The sequence below is a fragment of the Saimiri boliviensis genome (genome assembly GCF_048565385.1).
Source record: "Saimiri boliviensis isolate mSaiBol1 chromosome 19 unlocalized genomic scaffold, mSaiBol1.pri SUPER_19_unloc_4, whole genome shotgun sequence".
Classification (NCBI taxonomy): Eukaryota; Metazoa; Chordata; class Mammalia; order Primates; family Cebidae; genus Saimiri; species Saimiri boliviensis.
In genome coordinates this window covers 55,904-80,217 of record NW_027412505.1, presented here as the reverse complement: position 1 = coordinate 80,217, position 24,314 = coordinate 55,904, and the positions used below count along the sequence as shown (strand labels likewise).

The following is a 24,314-nucleotide window of genomic DNA, read 5'->3' as shown; positions in this document are numbered from 1 at the left end:
ACGAAGTTTCCCTATGCTGGCCACACTGGTCTCGAACTTCTGACCTCGTGATCCATGCACCTCAGCAGCTAGGATTATAGGTGGGAGCCACTGCACCCAGCCACATGTAGAAGTGCAGTACTACATAGAACACTGAACATTACATGCTGCTGGGATTACAGGTGTGAGCCACAGTATCCAGCTGCATATATTTTTTTATTTCTCTTTTTAAGAATCCTGATCTTAAATGAGTTCACAGTTGGATGTAGAAGTGCAATGCTTAGATGCAGATGTGTACATATAGGATACAAAACTTAGATTTAAGTTATGAATAAATGTAATTCTTATAACTGACTATAACAGTATTAGAAAAGTCATATATTGATAAAACCTTCTTCAGAAAAAGGAACTTGAAAACTTAGAGGAACTGCTTCTGTCCAAATATATGCATAGCTAAGGCTCTTACAATGGTGTGGTTTATAGGATAGATATCAGAGTGTAAATCCAATTTTTAAAACGTAGTCAAATGTATTAATCTTATATTTTATGCCTATGATTATTTTGTTATTCAGAGAAAGGCTTTTCCAATTCCAAAATTCTTTAAAATCCTCTAGTGATTTATTTTTCGTGGTGTTTAAATCAATATTGGAACTTTCTGGAATTTACACTCTATTAGGTTTGAAGTTTTGTTCAACTTTTTTTCAGTTACATATTCACCATGGGAATTCTTTCATTATACAAATATACATCTTATGCTTTAAATTCAGAGGAAATTATGATATGTTATTCTATTGTGTGCTAACTAAAATGTTGCTTTGTTGACTTAGAATTCTCTTAGCCATAAGAAAGAAAAAGATCTCTTGCATGAAAATAGCATGTTCTGGGAAAAAATTGCCATGCTTAGACTGGAACTAGACAAAATTCAACAGCAGAACCTGCTAAGGGAAAAAAATTTTTTTGGAGGACATTGAAAGTGTGAAAGAAAAGAATGCTAATATTCAAAAGGCTATAAAATTGGATAAGGAAGAATGAACAAAGACAGTATTTAAAGACAGTGGACAGCTTAGCATTTTGACAACGAAGAATAAAATGGTCAGTTCTGAATTGGAAAATGTGAGACACAACTAGGAAACGCTGGAAATGGAAATTCAGTCATGTCCTTGTAGACTGGCTACTGCTCTAAATGACTGTGACCAAAGCCAGATAGCAGAAAGAGACTTCTTTCCAGAGAACAAAACCTAAACAGGTTTATTTACAGGAGACAATGAATTCTCATACATCTAACCTGAAAGAGAACAGCAAGATTCTTTCTGAACAATTGTAACGCTTATTGTAAAAATTAACAGCCTAAAAATTCAGCTCCATCACACAAGGTAAACTGTGAAAGAAAAGACAGGACAGGCTGCCATCTTTCCTGTTGGAGGAACTTAATTATTCCAGCCTGTGGGCATTGGAGAGTACAAACCGACCAGGGGCAGAAGAGTTCCCGCAGCACAGCACAGCTGCTTTACCAAATCATGGCCAGACTGCTTCTGTTAGCAGGCTCCTGATCCTGTTCCTTCTTACTGAACAGGACCTCCCACCTGGTGCTTACATCTACCCTCACAGGTGTTCCCTGGCCTATGGAGATATGAAACATTCCTTAGACAGAGCTCCCACAGAGAAAGGCAGGCCACCATCTTTGTTATTTGGATGACTAGGTTCTGGCCTTAGGGCTTTGTAGAACCCAAGCTGACCAGGGGTGTAAGTGGTAGCTCAGCACAGCAGAGCCACCTTGCAAAAACATGGCCAGACCCTTGTTTAAGTCAATCCCCAACCACATCTTTAGTCACTGGGTACAGCTTTTCAACCAGGGTCTCTGGCTGCCTTCACTGCTGTTCTCTGGCTGACAGATGTTTCAGGCCTCCTTGAATCAGAGCTTCCAGAGAGAGGACCAGACTGTAATCTTTGTTGTTTGGGCAACTCAGCCATTTCAACCTTGGGACTTCAGAGTGTCTGAGGGAACCAGGGGCTGAAGTGAACCCCCAGCACAGCACAACTGCTCTACAGAAACATGGCCAGACTTTTTTAAAAGCAAGTCTCTGATCTTGTTCCTCCTGACTAGACAAGACTTCTGAAATTGTTTCCAGCCACCTCTCGTAGTTGTGTCCAGATTGGCAACGGGATTGTACCTCAGTGGTACAGAGGTCCCAGAGGAAGAGGCAGGCTATTATCTTTGTCTTTTTGCAGGCTTCACTAGTGATACCTTGAGTCGCTGGAAGATATGAGGCAATTAGGTACTGGGGTGGACCCCCAGTATACCACAGCAGCCTTATGGGAAGCTGGCTGAACCCTTACGTGGGTGCTGGCTTCCATATCTCCTCAATGAGCAGGTCCTCCTGGCTTGGGTCTTTATCCAGGACCCCACTGAAGCCAACAAGCCAGTAGCAACTTGGCAATTTCTTGGACAGAGCTTCACAGATCGACTGAAATCCTCTCTGCAACTGCCTCTGCAGTGGATCTACCCTTGTTACCTTCAGAATATCAAGAAAGCAAAGACCCTAAGTGCCATATTGACAACTCTAACAAGCTGCAGTTGACCCAAGGAACAAGGCAGTCCATCTCTTGTGGATACCACATACCCCCCACTGCTTATCACTGGACAGGGAACTCTGGCTTGGGCCCATAGAACAGACCCTCTATCCTGGGATGATTACACTAAGTGATGGCTAACTCACATCTCTCTGGGGTAGAGCCCCCAGGAGACAAGCAAAGTGATGGAGCAGGAAGCCAGCTGATGTGAAGCCCAGAGGGCAGGCACAGCTATCTCTCTAGGCTCTACTGGGTCTTATGAGACACTTTATCCCAGCACTTTAGGACTGTGGAGGTCTGATCAGCCACATCTCATGTGAAGATTGCCCAGCAGAGATCACGTATGTGATTTTCCCTATTAATAAAAGGAGACTTGCTTAAAAAAGAAGTCTGGCCACGTTTTTGTAGAGCAGCTGTGCTGTGCTGGGGCCTCACTTTTCAGAGAGTTATCTGAGGCGTGATATCTACTGGGCATTCTTGCACATGAGATGAAGCTGGTCTGACCTCAGCACTCCTTAGTCTGCTTGCCTCTCCCAGGCCCCAGCCTGGCCACACCTGCCTACAGGGCACTCTCAGCTGCCCACACCTTTGTTTCTGTGCCAGTGGACCATGCCTGAGCAGTGAAGAGATGAAGCAAAGTGGACTCTTCAGGCACGCACCCGCCTCTACATTGCCTCTCCATACTGAAGCTCTTTATACAAAAACGTCCTACGTCACTTTGCTGGTGTGTGTTTACATGAGTGGATTTTGCTGCACTTGCCCTACCAGCACATGGGAATGTAGCACACACTTCAACCCACACCAACTCCCATTGAAGAAAGAGCCATGGTAGGCAGAGGAACAAAATCACAACCTCTGCCAACACCTTCTCCTTGTGCTAATTCTGTGCACGAAAAGGGAATGCTAATATACGTTGAGTGGTCGTTGCTGCTTAGGGGGTCACAGAGACGGCACCCAGACATGCACAGGCCAGCACCCCAGCCTGAACCAACACTACCTCCAATGCAACAGCACACACAGAAGGGGTATTCTGGCCGCCACCAAGCTGTCTTGCCTCCACCACTTCCACCACTGGGCAAATGCCAACAGGGAAGCAGGCAGGTTTGCATTTGCTAACACTCTGCCACAGCTGCCACACTTTGCTGCCTTCAGTGCAGTAGACTCCAAACTTTGAGGAGCCAGAGAACAAAGTTGAGACCCAATATAAGTTTCCCAGAGTTAAAGCACACAGCCCAGGAATTGAGAGGTGAATTTTGGCCCCCTAAAATCCTCCAAAACCAAAGGCAGCTGCCTGATTCTACTTTAAACCACAATCAAACCCTCAAGATCATCAAATATGATAAAAGAAAAATATCCTGTGCAAAGGTCAGCAACCTCAAAGGTTGAAGGTGAATAAGCTCATAAAGATGAGGAAGAATCAGGGCAAGAACACTGAAACTCAAGAAGTCAGCATGCCTTCTTTCCTCCAGATGATTACATCAACTGTTCAGCCTGTTCAAATTTTCAGAACTGGCCAGAGGCTGACATGTATGCAATGATACAAGTAGAATTCAGAATGTGGGTAGAAACAAAGTTCACTAAGTGAAAGAAGTATGTCATCATCCAATGCAAGGAGGCCAAAAATCATTGTAAAACATCGCAGGAGCTAACAGGCAATATATCCAGTATAAACAACATTACTGGTGCTCACTTTGGCAGCACATATATTAAAATTGGAATGATTCAAAGAAGATTAGCATGGCCCCTGCTCAAGGAGGACCTAAAAATTCATGAATCATTCCATATTTGTAGAAAGAATCAATATCTTGAAAATGGCCATACTACCCAAAGTAATTTATAGATTCAATGCTGTCCCCCTCAAGCTACCAATGATCTTATTCACAGAACTGGAGAAACACACCTTAAACTTCATATGGAAGCAAAAGAGAGTGTGGATATCCAAGACAATGCTAAGCACAAAGAACAAAGCCAGAGGCATCATGCTACCCGATTTCAAACTATAATACAAAGCTACAGGAATCAAAACAGCATGGTACTGGTACTAAAACAGAGAAATAGAGTAATGGAACAGAACAGAGGTCCTGGTGGCAATGCCACACATATACAACCATCTCATCTTTGATAAACCTGACAAAGACAAGCAATGGGAAAAGGATTTTTTGTTTAATAATTGTTGTTGGGAAAACAGGCTACCAGTGTCCAGAAAGCAGAAACTGGACCTCTTCCTGATACAGTAGAATTTCCTCCAGATGGATTAAAGATCTAGACATAAGACATAATGCCATAAAAAAATCTAGAAAAAAAATAGGCAAAGCGATTCAGGACATAGGTGTAGGCAAGTACTTCATGACTAAAACACCAAAAGCATTGGCAACAAAAAGGAAAATAGACAAATGGGACCTTATTAAACTCCAGAGCTTATGTACAGCAAAAGAAACCATCATTAGAGGGAACCAGCAACCAGCAGAATGAGAAACAATTTTTGCAATCTACCCATCTGACAAATGGCTGATATACATAATCTACAAAGAAATAAAACAGATTTACAAGGAAAAAAACAAGCAAACCTGTTCAAAAGTGGACAAAGGATATGAACAGACACTTTTGAAAAGAAGATATATATGAGGCCAATAAACATGTGAAAAAATACTCATCATCACTGGTTATTAGAGAAATCAAAACCACATTGAGATATCACCTCATGCCAGTTAGAATGGTGACCATTAAAAAATCTGGAGACAACAGATACCAGAGAGCATGTGGAGAAATAGGAACACTTTTACACTGTTGCTAGGAGTACAAACTAGTTGAACCATTGTGGAAGGCAGTGTGGCACTTGCTCAAGGGCCTGGAAATTGTAATTCCATTTGACCCACCAATCCCATTACTGGGTATATACCCAAAGGATTATAAATCATTCTATTATAAAGAAACATGCACACGTATGTTCACAGTGGCACTGTTTACAATGGCAAAGACCTGAAAATAACCCAAATGTCCAGAGACGATAGACTGGACAAGGAAAATGTGACACACATACACCATGGAATATTATGCAGCCACAAAAAACGATGAGTTTATGTCCTTTGTAGGGACATGAATCAATCTGGAAACCATCATTCTCAGCAAAGTGACAGAAGAAAGAAAATCCAACACTGCATGTTCTCACTCATAGGCAGGTGATGAATAATGATAACAAATGGACACAGGGAGCGGTGCATCACACACTGGGGTCTTTTTGGGGGTGGCCAACAGGGGGACACCAGGGGTTGGGGTGGTCAGGGAGGGATTACCTGAAGAGAAATGCCAGATGTATGTGACTGGATGGAGGCAGGAAACCACATTGCCATATGTGTAGCTATGCAACAATTCTGCATGATCTGCATGTGTACCCTATAACCTGAAGTACAGCTTTTAAAAAAAGAATAAACTGATGTGATAGAGCTGAAAAGCACACTACATGAATTTTTATAATGCAGCCACATGGTAATTGTGTGTGATTGCCTTATAAAAATTTTTGTAATGTGTGTGGGCACCCAAGGGTGCCCTGTAAGCAGGTGTTGCCAGGCTGGGGTCCTGGGAGAGGCAAGCAGACTAAGGAGTGCTGAGGTCAGACCAACACCATCTCATGTGCAAGACCACCTAGTAGAATAGACCAAGCAAAGGTAAGAGTCTCAGAGCTTGAAAACTGGCTTTCTGAAAGAAAAGAGGCAAGAATGGGGGAAAAGAATAAAAAGGAATGAACAAAACCTTTGAGAAATAAAGTATTATGTAAAAAGGTGAAATATATGCCATATTAATGTACCTGAAAGAGATGACAAAAATGTAACCAAATTGGAAAACATATTTCAGAATATCATTCATCAGAATTTCCCCAACCTAGCCAGGCAGAACAACATTGAATTCAGGAAATCTAGAGAACCTCTGATATGCCACAAGAAGAACATCTCTAAGACACATAATCATCAGGTTCTCCAAGATCAAAATGAAATAAAAATTGTCAAAGGCAGCTAGCGAGAAAGACAAGGTCACCTACAAAAGGAATCCCATCAGACTAACAGTGAACTGCTCAGCTGAAACCCCACAAGCCAGAAGAGATATTCAACTACTTAAAGAAAAAAATTTCAACCTGGAATTTCAAGTCCAGCAAAACTAAGTGTCATAAGTGAAGGAGAAATAAGATCATTTTCATTCAAGCAAATGCTGAGGGAATTCATTACCAGCAGATCTATCTTACAAGAGCTCCTGAAAGTAGAATTTAATATGGAAAGAAAAGATCATCACCAGCCACTACAAAAATGCACTGAATTACACAGACCAGTGATGCTAAAAAAACAAACCACGTACACAAGTCTGTGAAGTTATCAATTAGGAGCGTGATGACAGGATCAAATACTTACATATCATTGCTAACTTTAAATGTAAATGGGCTAAATGCTCCAAGTGAAAGACATAGGGCGACAAGATAGATAAAGAGCCATGACTCATTTGATTATGCTGTCTTTAAGAGACCCATCTCAAATGAACTCCCACACATAGGCTCAAAATGAATGGAGAAAAATCCTTCAAGTAAATGGGAAACAGAAAAAAGCAGGTGTTGCAATCCTGGTTTCTGACAAAACAGGCTATACGAATAAAGATAAAAAGAGAAGGGCATGGGCCCGGCGCGGTGGCTCAAGCCTGTAATTCCAGCACTTCGGGAGGCCGAGGCGGGTGGATCATGAGGTCAAGAGTACAAGCCAATCCTGGCCAACATGGTGAAACCCCATCTCTACTAAAAATACAAAAAAAAAAAAAAAAAAAAAAAAAAAAAAAAAAAAAAAATTAACTGAGCGTGGTGGCATGGTCCTGTAGTCCCAGCTACCTGGGAGGATGAGGCAGGAGAATTGCTTGAACCCAGGACACAGAGGTTGCAGTGAGTTGAGATTGCACCACTGCACTCCAGTCTGGTGCCTGGCAACAGAGCGAGACTCTACCTCAGAAGAAAAAAAAAAGAGAGAGAAGGACATTGCCAATGTGGCCCTGACCTTTGATAAATGTTATTATTGCTTGATACCAACCTGGGCTATCCTTATTGTTCAAACCAATGGGATAGATGATTTGCTGAGGTTTGGGAGCTTCTGCCCCCTGGAGAGTCCCAGATCTCCCAAAATTTGGTTCAGAGGTAAGGTTGATTTTGCTTTACAGCTCCTTTTGTGAAGTTTTTCTCATTTCCGGTAAGGAAGACAAGTTGTTCTGCTTCCATGATGGTGGAGAGCAGGCACTTCCTTTCTTGAGTCTCAGCTTGCTTCTGACAGGAAAGGTGAGTGTGAATTTTTTCCTGTTTCTAAGATGGTAGAGAACAGTCATCAGCCTGAGCCTTATTTCCAAGTAAGTGGCTAAATTAGAGATTTGTCTTAAAATTTTTCCTTAATGACTAAAACTTAAGATTACCAACCACTTAGTTTTAATTTCTCCTTAACATTAAGACACTCAGTAATCATATTTATTGTGCATTTTTTAATTTTGCTTAACTTTTTTTATTTATTTATGTTTGAGATTTTATTTCACTTTTCTTTCATCAAGTATGACCATATCTTTCTGACTTGGTCAAATCCAAGGGAATGTTCCAAATTTTGGGAAGCAAGTCATCTGAATTGGCTAAAACTCTTGTAGCTGCCAAGTATGTATTTTCTAGTTTGTAGAAATTTCTTCTTCTTTTTTTTTTTTTAACCTAAGAGTTTCTGTCCACATTAGGCCATCTTTTATCAGCCAAGGCCAGACTGAAGGAGCAGTGGTGACCTTCCAATCCTAAGATTCTGCCCTGTTCCCTACAGCATCCTGAGTTTGGTTCGTAAATCTAATTCTTTCTGGTTTGGTATTTGTTACTTTTTAAATATCAGCAGTTTGTCCCAGCTATGATGTGGTAGTAAGAGATTCAAAAGGATTTTCTTTTAGAGCTTTATAATTAAAAGCATATTTCTTTTATTATTATTATCATCAACCCATGATCTACCTTAGGTATTTCTCCTAATGCTATCCCTCCCCTAGGCCCATCCGCAACAGGCCCCGGTGTGTGATATTTTCCTCCCTGTGTCCATGTACTCTCATTGTTCAACTCCCACTTATGAGTAAGAACACGTGGCATTTGGTTTTCCGTTCTTGTGTCAGTTTGCTGAGAATGATGGTTTCTAGTTTCATCCATGTCCCTGAGAAGAACATGAACTCATTCTTTTTCATGGCTGTGGGTGTATATGTGTGACATTTTCCTTATCCAGTTTATTATTGATGGGCATCTGGGTTGGTTCCAAGTTTTTGCTGTTGTGAACAGTGCTGCAGTAAACATATGTGTGCGTATGTCTTTGTGGTAGAATGATTTATAATCCTGTGGGTATATACCCAGTAGTGGGATTGCTGGGTCCAATGGCATTTCTATTTCTAGATTGTTGAGGAATCACCACACTGTCTTCCACAATGTTTGAACTAATTTACACTCCCACCAACAGTGTAAAAGATTTCCTACATCTCTACATCCTCTCCAGCATCTGTTGTTTTCTGACTTTTTTAATTATTGTTTTTCTGAAATGACAAGTGATGATGAGCTTTTCATCATATATTTGTTAGCTTCATAAATGTCTTCTTTCCAGGAGTGTCTGTTTATATTCTTTGCCTACTTTTTGATGGAGTTGGTTTTTTCTTGTAAATTTAAGTTCTTTGTAGATTCTGTATATTAGTCCTTTGTCAGATGGATAGATTGCAAAAATGTTCTCCCATTCTGTGGGTTGCCCATTCACTCCGATGATAGTTGTGTTTTGTTTCATTTTAGTTTTCCGTGCAGAAGCTTTTTAGTTTAGTTTAATTCTGTGCAGAAGCGTTTGTCAATTTTGACATTTATTGTCATTGCTTTTGGTGTTTTAGTCATAAAGTCTTTGCCCATGCCTATGTTCTGAATGGTATTGCCTAGGTTTTTTTCTAGGGTTTTTATAATTTTAGGTCCTCACTTTTAGTCTTTTACCCATCTTGTGTTAATTTTTGTATAAGGTGTAAGTAAGGGGTCCGGTTTCAGTTTTCTGTACATGGCTACCCAGTTTTCCCAACACTTTTTATTAAATAGGTAATCCATTCCCGATGGTATTTTTGGTCTAGTTTGTCAAAGTTCAGATGGTTGTAGATGTGTGGCATTATTTTTGAGGGCTCTGTCCCATTCCATTGCTCTATATATCTGTGTTGGTTCCAGTACCATGCTGTTTTGGTTACTTTAGGCTGGTAGTATAGTTTGAAGTCAGGTAGCATGATGTCTCCAGTGTTGTTCTTTTTGATTTGCTCTGCGGGCTCTTTTTTCATCCCATATGAAATTAAAGGTAGTTTTTGGCAATTCTGTGAAGAAATTGTAAATGGTAGCTTGATAGGAATAGCATTGAATCTATAAATTAGTTTGAACCATGGGGCCATTTTTATAATATAGATTTTTTGCATCCATGAGCATGGATTTTTAAAATGTGTTTGTGATGTCTCATATTTCTTTGAGCAAAGGTCTCCTTTAAGAAGAACTTTGAGTACGGACCCAGGAAGGACACGGCAGCTGTCTTGGTTCTCCGTGAGTCCATGCTTAACATTGAATTTATATTCCTTTAAATATCAGTTGTTTCTCCAATTTAAGTTCATAGTAGTTGTAACTGATGGGTTGTCATAGGTAACTTGACTTACACCATGGAGTTCATTCAAACTGCATATATAAACAGTTTCACTATTGGCTGATTTAGAATGACAGTCTGACAAAATGTTTTCTTGGTATTCAATTAAGTTTTCTTCTACTTGGGTAGGAGTTTAAAAAGCAAGTAAGTCTTTTCATTAAAATTCCAGGAAATCTTACACAGTCCTTAAAGTATTTGGGATAATTTGACAAAGGATGTGATTCTAAACTTTCCAGAAATCTGTATTCAAGAGCTCTTTTTCGTGGTCTTTCCATTATTTAAGGAACCTCCTAAAAGACAGCATATTCTAGGACATTTTGTGCTTGTGAAGTTTTCAGAAACTGCATCAGTATTAAGCAGTTAAATGTGGAAATGATGTTAAATAGTTATAGTTACATGATTGACAAGAAAGTTTGTTCATTTCTGTGGTCTACAATTTATCATGGAAACAATATAATTGATAGCACATATTTTGGCATATTAGAATTTTAGGAATTTCATACAATTTTCAAACATATATTAACATTGCCTAGAATACAATCCGAAGAAAGTCAAATATTTCTTATTTTGACAGTGCTCCTCATGTAACAACATGTCAAATAATTCCATATACTTCTCTTTTGGATTTTTCAGTGCCCTCTTGTGCATTCCAAATTAAGAAGTCAAAAAGACTTAATTTTGAAGATAAAATTGGATTTGGGGAAGTATATCAAATATATTAATATTGATATAAATATACTAAAGGCCTAAAATATTTGATATAAAATGGAATGCCAGGTCACAGTAAGTCATTCATTTAGCCAAAATGGTAACTCAAAAAATGTTTAAAGGCAAAAGCCTTTACTCATTGATAGAAGACTCAGCTTTTCAAGCAATGTGTGTCTTTCCCTTCTTTTTCCTGTAATTTGAGGAGAGACAGAAATATTTTTTATTCTTTAATATTATGTTAAAATCATATTCAAGAAAGAAAGCCAAATTTCACTCTTGCATTAGTGTACTGTTAATGTCAACTCAAATTTTTAATAAAACCTTAAAGATGAATTCATCCAGTCTTCATCAGTTTGACTATAAGTTGAAATTCTTATAAGCTTTTGATAACATTTTATAAATTTGTATTAAAGCAAAATTAGTACTCTAAGAAAACCCTGTTGTGTTTTTATTCCAATGTTCAATTTATGAAAAAACTGAGCAATACTCCTTTAAATTTAGCCAGTGTGTTCACACGGTGTTTCTTTTACAAGATGACTAGTTCACAAACCTTCCACAACTTGCTCAAACCTTTAGCTTCATTCTATTTAAGTCAAAACAATTTTTAACCTTCTGAATGAAGCAAAAATTTACATTCTAATGCCTTATAATGTTTTACTGAAAGCACATTTCACTTTTTCCACAAAGCTTCCATGTAAAACTTTTTTCAGTAGTCTCAATTATATGTTACAATGTTAGCTCTTAGCAATTTTTTTTTTTTTTTTTTGGTGAAACACCTGTCAGGTAAGTTATTTTAATTTTGTACTAGGTATGGAGCCTAGGACACCAGACACAAGTGCATATAAAGTCTGACTTTTTCAAGCATAGCCAGGGAGCACGGCTAACTCCACATGTTCTCAGACCTTACCTAGAATCTAGTGACTCCAAAGCAGGTAAGTTGAACAAATTTTAAAAGTCAAAAAAAGCAGTTTATTACTTTAAATCATTTTACAAACCTAATATCTGACCTGCCTAATTTAGAGCTAATGTCTTTATTTTACCAATAAACTTTAAAACTGTCTTTATTTCTCAAATATTACTAAAGTCATGTGAAGTAAAAGGTATTAGAGTTTTTATTTTTCTGAAAAAAATAATTTGATTTAAGCATTCATTATTTTAAAGGCAATTAGAGAGTTTTTTTATTTATAAACATCACCCACAACACCTAAAAATACACAAAATAGATCCAGTAGTTGTTGCTCTTACTGTCCCCACCTGATGTCCATTTATCACTGTTGCTGACAGTGATAAATGTGTGGAATAGTTGGGGCTGACAAACATTTCACTGTGATATTCTTTTTTAGGTCAAATGAAATTTAAAGAAAATTTTATTGAAACTAAAACAAGCAGTGTTTTCAAATTTTTGCAATAAATGATAGGCAAACAGAAGTACGAGTTACTATATTGTTAAGAGGAGGCAACAAGAAGTACATGCCTACTTCTAATTGACCAGGCACAGACCACAAGAGGCAACATGGACAAGTGTTTGAGTAGTGACTTCTTAAAAGAAACTTTTCCCTGAAAGCCACCTGGAGGGCACTGCTACTCAGAGGAAAAGAGCTTGTAAGGAGTGGACTATTGTGTGGGTAGAGGTTGAGCAGAGAAGTCGCAAATAACACATAAAATTATTACAGTGTGAAAATATCTGGAAAATGACAATGACTATTAATTCTCTCTTAGATTTCTTAGATTGCTGTACTTCTTATAGACACTTTTTTTTTTTTTTTTTTTTTTTTTTTTTTTTTTGAGATGGAGTCTCGCTCTGTCACCCAGGCTGGAGTGCAGTGGCAGGATCTCGGCTCACTGCCTCTGCCTTTCAAGTTCAAGCAGTTCTCCTGCCACTGCTTCCCAAGTAGCTGGGGCTGCAGTCATGCACCACCACATTCAGCTAATTTTTTTGTATTTTTAGTAGAGACTGGGTTTCACCATGTTGGTCATGTTGGTCTTGAATTCCTGATCTGAAATAACCCACCCGCCTCGGCCTCCCAGTGTGCTGGAATTACAGGCATGAGCCATCACGCCCACCCTGAACACTTCTTCAGTATTATGTAGTAACACTGTGTGCATGTGTGTGTGTTGTGTATCTGTAAACATTAGAACTCATGGGTTAGTCTAGATAAAAATTGAGAACTTATATATCCGTCCCTCCATCGACTCTGTCACCCAAAAGAATCAGTTTACATTTTTCGGGAGAAGAAGAAACTTGGGTTTAGAGGCATGTTTCTTTTTAAATCTGGTGATTTTAGCATGATAATTATTTGACTTTTGGTATGCTACTCAACTTCTTTATATCTTACTATTCTCACAATAAGAAAAGGATAAATAATACCGTTGTAGAGTGTGTTTCAGAATTAAATAAGGTAATGTTTTTGGAGTTCATGGCACTCGATATGTGACCAATAAAAAGTAGCTATGGCTATCAATTTTATCATTAATCATTATCTTTATTATTATCATTATTTATTAAGTAACCACTATGAAGCAGGAGTTATAAGAGATATGAGAAAATAATAATGAATTATTTTCTTATATTAAGTTGTTCAGGCAGAAACCTCTGTTTTCTAACTAATAGCTGATAATAGATCTGAACTACAGAGTTCTTATGGATGACTCCCTTATAAGTAATGTTGAGTTTAGACTGCTATTTATATACAAAAATTTTAGAACAAATGCTGACAGGTGGTGATGTGTCCAGAATCAGCAGTCTTCTATTACTAGCTCTCAGCTTCACAAATTGACATCTTCACTAATTTGATCTATGCTCATAACCTTTTCCCCTTTAGTCCACAGAACAGTCTAAATGTTTGAACAAAGATTTCACACCAACCACTAAGTTTACGAGTGAACAAAGATATATTTTTTTTTCTTTTTTTTTATTTTAAATTTAAAAAAAATTTTTTTTTTTATTGCATTTTAGGTTTTGGGGTACATGTGATGAACATGCAAGATTGTTGCATAGGTACACACTTGGCAGTGTGGTTTGCTGCCTTCCGTCCCCTCACCTGTATCTGTCATTTCTCCCCATGCTATCTCTTCCCACCTCCCCACCCCCCGCCCCTCCCCCATTTCCCCCAAGGGACCCCAGTGTGTATTTATCATACTTTGAATGAGAATACTTCTTATATTATGGAATTTTTAAAATGTTCTGTGCCTGGGGCCCAAGCAACGATTTCTAAATACCATTTGGCTTCTCAGTTCCATTGCAATGACATACTGTAAGCAGTTTTAAAATTTAATTAACTATACTTAGCTTCTTAGAAAGCATTTGTTTTCTGCTTTTATAATAACCTATCTGTTATGAAGTATGCCTTGTAGTTATCAAATGGCATCAACTCCCATAGTTAGTTCATTGGCACTCTCTGTCTGACTGCACAAAGCAATGTAAGAAATAAGAAGCCAAAGCAGAACACTAGAAAAAGCCAAAATATTATTACTCTAAAGGTTTCTCACCACAACTCTCAGGATGGAACATAATTAGATACAATAATAATAATAATATAAAGTTATAAATCCTTACATTCTCCAATTAGCTAATCAACTTAGAAGTTAATATGCACTATTTCCTTTCTTTTTGCAACTATAACAACACATCAGGAATAGGTAACTTTAACTAGATTAGTTTAACAAAAAAGAATGAGAGAAGAACCAATAGGTACAATAAGAAATGACAATGATGAAAATGCCACCAATCTCATAGAAATAAAAAAAGATCCTTAGGAACTATTATGAACACCTCTATGCAGACAAATTTTAAAAAATCTAGAGAAAATAGATAAATTTCTGGAAACATACAACATCCCAACATTGAATCAGGAAGAAAGTGAAAACTTGAAAAAGACAGTGACAAATTTTAAAATTGAATCAGTAATAGAAAAACTGCCAACTAAAAAAGTCCTGGACTCGATGGATTCACAGCTGGATTCTACCAGACGTTCAAGGAAAAACTGATATTAATCATATGGAAACTATTCCAAAAAAATGAGAAAGAGGGATTCCTCTCTAACTCATTCTAAGAAGCCAGCATCTACCTGATACCAAAATCTGGTAGAGATAAAACAAAATAGTAAATCTTCAGGTCAATATCCCTAAAAAACATAGCGGCAAAAACTCTCAAGGAAATATGAGCAAACTAAAGCCAGTAACATGTTAAAATGCTAATTTGTCATGATCATGTGGGCTTTATTCCCGGAATGTAAGGCTGGCTTGGCATATGCAAATCAATAAATGTCATTCACCACATAAACAGAATTAAAGGCAAAACCATATAACAGTCTCAATAGACACAGAAAAACTTTAGATAAAATCCAACATTACTTACTGATAAAATCCTTAACAGACATGGTATCAAACGGCCATACCTCAAAACAGTAAGAGCCACCTATGACAAATCCACAGGCAGCATCATACTGAACAGGCAAACAATGAGCCATTTTCCTTGAGGCCTGAAGCAATGCAAGAGTGTCCACTCTCACCACTCCTATTCAGCATAGTACTGAATGTCCTGGCCAGAGCAGTTGGTCAAGATAAATAAATAAAAGTCATCCAAACAGGAAGAACACAAGTCAAACTATCTCTCTTCACTGTGATATGATTCTATATCTATAAAATTCTAAAGACTCTGACAAAAGGTTCCTTGAAATATCAAATGATTTTAATAATATTTCAAGATACAAAATCAAGGCATAGAAATTAGTAACATTTCTGTACATCAATAACATGCAAGCTGAGAGTCAAATAAAAAATACAGCAGTCACATATACCGCATTCACAAATAAAATGAAATACCCAAGAATGTGGCTAACCAAGGAGGTGAAAGAGCTCTTGAAGGAGAACTACAATACAATCTTCAGATTCAATGTTATTTCTTATTAACCTACCAACATAGTTTCTCACCTAATTACAAAAAATATTCTAAAACTCATATGGAAGCAGAAAAGAGCCAGAATGGCCCAAAGAATCCTAAGCTAGAAGAGCAAAGCCGGAAGCATCATACTGCCCCACTTGAACATATACTACAAGGCCGAAGTGACCCAAACAACATGGTGGTGACACAAAAACAAACATGTAGACCAAAGGGACCAAATAGAGTACCCAGAAATAAAGCCACACACCTACAACCACCTGATCCAACCAATGGAGAAAAGACTCTCTGTTTAATAAATGATGCCGAAATAACTGGCTAGCCATAGGGAGAAGAAAGAAACTGGATACTCACATTTTACCATGTGCGGTAATTAACTCAAGAAGGATTAAAGATCTCTAACTATAAAAATCTTAGAAGAAAATCTGGGAAATACTCTTTCTGACATTGTCCTAGGCAAAGAACTCTTGGCAAATTCCCTCAAAGCAATTGAAATTTAAAAAATTAACAAGTAAGTAGTACCTAATTAAAGAACTTCTGCACAGCAAAAGACACCTGTCAACAAGTAAACAGATAATCCACACAATGAGAGAAGATACTCACAAATTATGCATCTGATAAAGGTCTGAGACCCAGAATCTGTAAGGAATTTAAATCAATAAGCAAACAAACAACAAGAACAAAGAGAAAAACAAAACAAAACAAACCCAATTCTATCAAAAAATGGACAAGGGATATGAACAGACACATCTCAAGATAAGTTATCTTTAAAATACTATGTTATGTATTTATCATAAACATTTATATTTGAATATCATATTCTCATTACTTGCTCTATTATATACTATTTAATTGTATGTAATATACATTATGTGGTGTGTGTGTACATGTACGTATATATATTACATATTCTGTATTGTCAACCTATGAAGTAGGGAAGGTAGGTGTTGTGTCTTGTTTATAAGTGAAGAAATAATAAAAAGGGAAATGACTTTTGTAAGGCTAGAAACTGTTGATCTAGGACTCAGTTACCACTGTAACTAGTTTAATGTTTTTTCCTATTATCTTGCAATTACTTAAGAAATTCTAACTAATTTAATCCTTCCTGAAAGAATACACAAATGAAAACTGTTACTTTAATGTAGATTTCTACAGAGCTCTCATACCTCAAACCTCACATCAGTCCTGTGAGGTAGATTATTGTCACTTTCCCCAGTTAGAGATGAGTAAAACATAGAGATTAAAGCAGCATTCAAAGTTAGGCTAACCACCTCCTCATATGTGTTGAAATCACTATCTATGAGCTGTGTGATCTTTTTCAAGTTACTTTATTACTCTGAGGCCTATTTTATTATTTGTAAAATTAATGAAGTAATAATACATGTTAACAGATGTCCATAGTAAATGAATATGTTTAATGTGCTTAGAAAATTATCTGGAACACAATTAGTTGTTTTAATAAAGATTTATTTTCCTGGCTTTTAAGTCAGTATCTCTCATGTATTCATTAATAGGAAACAGTAAAATAATATATGCATTTTTTCAAAAAATCAAAGGTATGTCAACTAACCTTATCTAGTCCTTTAGAGTAGCCTGTGCCCTGGAGGAAATAGCATGTCAACTCTGAATTCTGTCTATAATGAGTCCAGTTTTCAATACATAAAACTGACATAAATTAAGCCTGACACAGTTAAAATTAAAAACCAATGTGAGGCAACATTATATTGTAACTATCAACTTCTCTACTAACTAAGGAGATGTTTTAAATAATATGTTTACTGTTAATAAATACATTTGGGGTCTAAACCCGGGAGGATGTGGGGTTTCCAGTTCCAGAACTGAGCACCCGGTTGCAGAATCATCCCAGCGGACACTCTCCGCTCCCAGAAGCTGCAGCAGCCGGTGGGTTTGGAGCATCAGAGCCCCGGGCGTCCAGGGATGAGGACCACATGTCGGGGACTTTTCCCCCGGCGCCGGCAGTCAGGGTTCTTGGGTCTTTGCATCCTCCCAGGAACCGTAGGATCACCCGTGCCCGCCCTGTCCCAGGCCGAGGGGCCCGGACTGGGCCCTTTCCTCGTGAGCCCTGGGCCTCGGCACCTCGATGTCTTCCTCCCAAAGGGCGCCCTTCACTGCCGCTGTCTCTTAGTCTACCTGACTCCATTTAAGTGACAGTTCATCACACTCCAATTTTAGCAGGTATCGTCGTAAAGGCTGTGTCTCAGGGCACTTGGCTGTTTGAAAATATGAGCACACCATATTTCCCTTTATTTCTCATATTTATTTCATGAAGGCCAAGCCGTGCCTTCACGAGGCCGAGTGTGAAACCCTGGAAGACTGGGGCGGCCCGCTCAGATTCAGCTTGCACCTCTCTGCCTCGTCGGTCTTCTGATGCTTCTTGAAGTGCAGTTTTACTTTACCTTTTACAATGCTGAAATGTCTTACATTTGCTTTCTGTGATTTTCCTGTTCAGTAGGGTTATGGAGTGTGCATTTCAACCTAAGAGGGACAAACAGGTAAAGAAGGTTTTCACTGAACGTGTCTGGATGGATTTTCAGGTTCACCTCGCAGAAGACCGCCAACAGGCAGAGTCTCTTTTTGCTTGAAGATGTTAAAATCACTCTCTCTCAATCTCTTTCTCTATCTCTTTCTTTCTCTCTCTTCTCTCCTCTCTTTCTCCCCACATCCAAAATAAACTTAGCTACTCGGGAGGCTGAGGCAGGAGAAGTACTTGAACCCAGGAGGCAGAAGTCGCAGTGAGCCCAGATCGTGCCACTGCACTCCAGCCTGGGCGACAGAGTGAGAGTGTCTCAGTACCAGATATAGACGACGGGGAGGAAGGCAGCAAATCACACTGCCACGTGTGTACCTATGCAACAATCTTGCACATTCTTCACGTGTACCCCAAAACCTAAAATGCAATAAAAATAAATAAATAAATAAATAAAATAAAAAATAAACAACAACAACAACAAAAGTTTGGAGAAGAAGGTGCCATTTTTCCTAGTCGCTTTTCTTACTGCAATGGTGACCGCATTTCCTTCACACCTGCAGTCCAAGAGCTTCCACCCGGGGGAATGTGCAGACCTCTTGGTCAGTGATGCCAGGCCACAGTGCCGGCCTCCTTCTGCTTTTGGCCTACAATGCAGTCAGGGACAAGACTGGACCTCACCAGATACTGGTCGGATGTTACCCTCCCCAGAGACTGGAGGGCCGCGCTCCCAGAGGCCTACTTCATAACAGCCTTCAGTCAGGAAATTCCGTGGCATTCCACCCCTCTGCCGCCCCATTTCCATATTCTGTCTCCTCCCTTGCCCATTCTGAGAGAATTTACCACCTTTCTGGACCCTTTGGAGTCCCACGTGGACAAGACAAACGGGGCATTGCCTTTTCCTGCAGGGGCGGGAAGAGCAGTCACAGCGGGGGAAACTGGACTCACCCCGCTCACCCCCACATACTGGTGCCCTGCTGGGTCCGGCAAACTCAAACAAGCACTCTCTGAAGCTTCTCTGGAAAGGGAAGGACTGTGAGGTTTCTGATGCGGCAAGAGGAGCCAAAGGGAGAGGACCCAGGCCTTCCCTTGGCTCTAGAGAAGGAACCCAGAAGAGGGGCAGATCCAAAGGAAAAACGCGAAGGCGGCCCTGCCCCACGACCTGAGCCGGCTAAGGGTCGCACGCTACATTGCGTTGATCAGAACAGTTGTTTGCTCATATTAAGAAATCCTGGAAGAGGCATTGTGTAAGCAATCTGAGCGTTTTATTCATGAATGGGTATTGGATGTCACCAATGCTTTTCTTCCGTAAGCGGTGTAATCATGTTCCTTTCCTTTTTAGTTTGTTAAATGTTGGACAACACTGATGAATTTTGGAATGTTGAACCAAACGTGCACACTTGGAGTAAATTGTGCTTTGTGATGGTGAAAAAAAAAAAAAAAAAAACTTTATTTGTTAGAATTTAGGAAGAACTGATTTTTTTTTTTTTTTTTTTTTTTTTTTTTTTTTTTTTTTTTTGAGACGGAGTTTCGCTCTTGTTACCCAGGCTGGAGTGCAATGGCGCGATCTCAGCTCACCGCAACCTCCGCCTCCTGGGTTCAGGCAATTCTCCTGCCTCAGCCTCCTGAGTAGCTGGGATTACAGGCACGTGCCACCATGCCCAGCTAATTTTTTTGTATTTTTAGTAGAGACGGGGTTTCACCATGTTGACCAGGATGGTCTCGATCTCTCGACCTTGTGATCCACCCGCCTCGGCCTCCCAAAGTGCTGGGATTACAGGCTTGAGCCACCGCGCCTGGCACAGAACTTATTTTTTAAAAGGTAAAATTCATACATTTATTTATCTTTGCATAAAAAGACACACCCAAACTTAGATATTAGAAACAGTACTTTATCATTATGTCTCATACTTCCGTGGTTTACCAGGCTTAGCAGGCTGATTCCATCTTGGAGTCCTTTATGCACTGCAGTTATATGGTAGTTAGGTCTGGAATCACCTAAAGCCTACTTAACTCACATGTCTTGTTTCAATTGGGATGTCTGGAAGTATTGAGGGCTAATTGATCATCTTCCGGCTCTCACTCTTGCTGTGTGTGTGTGTGTGTGTGTGTGTGCACGCGCGCGTGTCAGTGTGTCTGTGTATCTCTTCATGTAGTGTATCCCCGTGGCTATTTGAGCTTACTCATAACAGGGTGATCAGGGTAGGCTGGGCTACAGACATAGCAGGTGACTGGTGACGTCCCTTAAGGCAAGCTTTCCAAAAAAAGAAATGAAAAAAGCTGCCAGTATCTTAAACTCTGGAATCGAAAACAGATATGTAATCATCTAATTGAGATCAGTGGGAGAAAGATCAAAGGGTTTGGGGCCATCTGTAATCTGGCATAGCCATCTAAAAACATGTATTTCATAGACTTTCTATCATTTCTGTGCATGTATATTTTATATTAATAAAATAGTCTAAAAAGTAGGTTACTTAATAGAGAAAATATTTTCCAAATATTTAGCATTTAATGATTCTCTAGTATTTTGTTAATGTATATTTAAGAACTATCTCTTTGTTACTAATGTTGTACATTCTAATTGTCTATCGTTCCTCACTCTTTGAATCAACAGCATAGTGAACATTCTTTTAGTTTAAACATTTAAAAATTTCAAAGTAATTTTCATAAGAACTATCCTAAGAATCAAAATTACCGACTCAAATTCAATAACCATGCAAGTCTTTTAAAGCAACCATGCAAGTCTTTTAATGTGTGCAAAGAAATGTTTAAATGTGAATATTAAATCATAAATTCCAGAAGGCATATTTTTCCTATCTAAATCAAAGGATTTCAGTAAAACCATCTCACTGACACTGCAAAGAAATTTTTTCAGAACACCTTCATAGAACACTTTGCAGAGACAGAATATTTAACATGTTCACAATCAAGCAATGTTAATGCTCAGAATCTTTTACCATTTTATGTTATGTCAGGACTTATATAATGGTTATAATAATAAAATAACTGAAGAAGAAATCCAAGTATTTTAGGTAGAATATTTCCATATTTCAAACAAGAAAATTCTGGACAATAAAAAATAAAAATACAAAGATTCTCTACAGAAGAATATGAGTTGAGATGTACACATACAAAAGTAATCAATAAATTATTAAATTCATAGTTCTGAAGAAGGCCAGAATGAGCAAAAGTGGAGCTGGAGAATTCCATTCTGCAAACATCCTAGCTCCTCATTGTGAGTGCACACTCCTACCCCAAATTAGAGTCATATGAAGACATAATAGTAGCTATAATTAAAAGTGATAATCAGTTTACTTTTGGTCAATCTTTTAGGACACTGTTATATCCCTCAAAGTCATCTTCTGAATAGAATGGCATGAGAATATTTTGAGGAATTTTGAGAAATGAGATTTAGCTTTCTAACTTTGGAAACTGCAATAACTGATATATTTCAGTTATTTGAATATATAAACTGAAAATCTTGACTACATCAAGAGACATACTGGTTGTACCAAATGGGCACTTGAGCCTCAATCTACAGAGACCAGCCTTTATATCATTATTTATCTCACATGTGGGGCAATTCTACAAGCACTAGCAAAGAATACCAGGTCATAAGTTTTTAAGTGTCACTTTTAGGTGTGTGTGTGTGTGTGTGTGTGTGTGTGTGTGTGTGTGTCTTTACATATGCATTAAAAGTTCAAAGTAGAGCTATTTCTAGTCTAATAGAAAGCATAAAGTTATGCATAAATGCTTATATAAAATACTTATCAAGCCATATTTGCTTATATTGTGAGTTCTATCTTTCTTAAGTGGTATCTCATATTTTTATAAATATTTTAATTAAAAGAACCAATCCACATCTTGATAAAGAGAGGAATCATTAACAGATTTTACAAGAAATAGCCTAATTATTTACAGGCTAACTTATGACATAGAGAATGGGTTGGGTAACAAGATTTATAGAATGATACAGATCTGAGATTATTTCTATTTAGATTTGCAATTTTTTACTTGTAAGAAATTTAGTTAATTATCTACAAAAAAGAAAATATATGGCATCTTTTACACTGAATATAACTTTTCCATGTAAAATATTATTAAAATTAGGCTGGTCACAGTGGCTCATGTGTGTAATCCCAGAACTTTGGGAAGCTGAGGCAGGGGATCACATGAGGTCAAGAGTTCAAGACCAGCCTGGACAACATCATGAAGCACTGTACTTACTAAAAAAATACAAAAGTAACCAGGTGTTGTGGTGGGCACCTGTAATTCCAGCTACTTGAAAGGCTGAGGCAGGAGAATTGCCTGAACCTGGGAGGTGAAGGTTGCACTGAACTGAGATCACGCCATTATACTCCAGCCTGGGCTACAAGAGCAAAACTTCACCTCAAAGAAAGGAAAGTATTAAAATTAATTAACACTAAATACATTTCTCAAAAGTCTTGTTTTCTACTTTGTTTTTAATTTTGATTCTTTCACGTTCTGCATTAAGTTATTCAAAGTCAATAATCAAGAAAGGCCAGAATGGAATGCTAAACTTCAGTAAGTAGCAATTTTTAATGTTATTTTGTAGATTGTCTTGCAGAGACTAGACACTGTAGTTCTTTTGTACTTTTGTCTAATTATTAGTTTCCTAATTAGGATTAAATAAAACAAATAGTAGCCAGAGATATTTTTTTCAGTGTTCACTTGACACAGATTTAAAGTTCCTTTAATCATACAATGACTTTGTTGGTTTTTTAAGGATTCATTACATAAAACTTAAGACAACTGAATCCTGCAGACAAAACAACTAATGAGTAACTTGAAAAAGATTTCCATTGGCTGGATTAATCTGTATTACTTAGAATCAAGTCAGTTCTTTGTTCATGTGGATATTGAAAATAATAAAGCAACATTCAAATTCATATTTTATTTAGTTTTAAGTAATGCCTAATTTTATCTTGACACCCTCTGGCAAAACGAGCCATTTGAATATGCAAAACAAAATCAAACAACAAATAAATAAATAATAGATAAAGTTAAAAGTACGTTGAAACTTCCAGCTTTAGACTTCAAGCCATTTTAATTCATTTATGGATTAACAATAAAAGGGAAAACACTGAATAAGATTCTTCATCTTTTGTAGTAAGGCAAATATATTTAAAAAACATGTCATCCATGCATTAGCAACTGGAAAAGAGAATAGATTGTTTTTCCTATTTCATCCACCAAAATATTTTGGTATAAAATATATATTGAATTTCTAAAATAAAAATTTGAAAGTAGACTTAAAACATAATTTTACCTGGTTGAGGGTATGTGAACTCTTTCAAGATAACTTGGGAATAAAATTTTCAATACTTAATTATTTATCCAGATAAAACCAACCAGCATTTTAAACAATTTATTTCTGTACACTGAGTTTTATTCCCTTGGCAGTGTGGGTAATAACAGATGCTTATATTTACACATTTGAAAAAAACACTTTTTAGCCTTACATCTTTAATAAGTAGATGAAGCAATACGAAGTGTTAATATCATGCCATGCACCAAACCAACTTCTGTGACATAACTCCACTCCAGCCCTCCATTTACAATGTATTTGAGGTTTTAAAATCTCAGTTTATTCACATGTAAGTGGATTTCTGTGAGAATGAAATGAAATAATAAGGGTGTAATATCAGTCAAACCAAATGGCACATACAAGCCTCATATAATAAGTTTTCAGTAAATGTTGCTTTTAAAAAAAAAATATTTCTCTATTGTAACTCATTTAGTCAACATATGAGAAAAATAAATATCACAACTTCATCCACCACTCCAAAAATGATTATATTCATAGTCAACTCTGTCTCTATTTTCTCTATTCTTAGGTAAGGTCATAACACCAAATAGCTACCTTTACTTCTAGAGTAATTGATCAAATAAGTAATGCCCATTGAAATCATAAAACATGAAAGGAACATAGATACAAATAAGGTAAACATGCTTTAGAATTTGTATTATAATT

At 37.7% G+C, this 24,314-nt stretch overlaps 1 protein-coding gene and 1 non-coding gene across 2 annotated transcripts in view; both read left to right on the top strand.

Moving 5' to 3' along the window:
- Positions 1–19,358, top strand: part of LOC141583335 (uncharacterized) — a 91,832-nt gene extending 72,474 nt beyond the window's left edge. Inside the window, exons 7-8 of the mRNA XM_074392559.1 lie at positions 17,699–17,847; positions 18,978–19,358. Coding sequence (XP_074248660.1) covers positions 17,699–17,847; positions 18,978–19,358 — 530 coding nt within the window. The remainder of the gene's footprint in view (positions 1–17,698; positions 17,848–18,977) is intronic.
- Positions 4,233–4,339, top strand: LOC141583366 (U6 spliceosomal RNA). The gene has a single exon (XR_012516022.1). It is a non-coding gene; the product is annotated as a U6 spliceosomal RNA (small nuclear RNA).
- Positions 19,359–24,314: the final 4,956 nt, after the last annotated feature.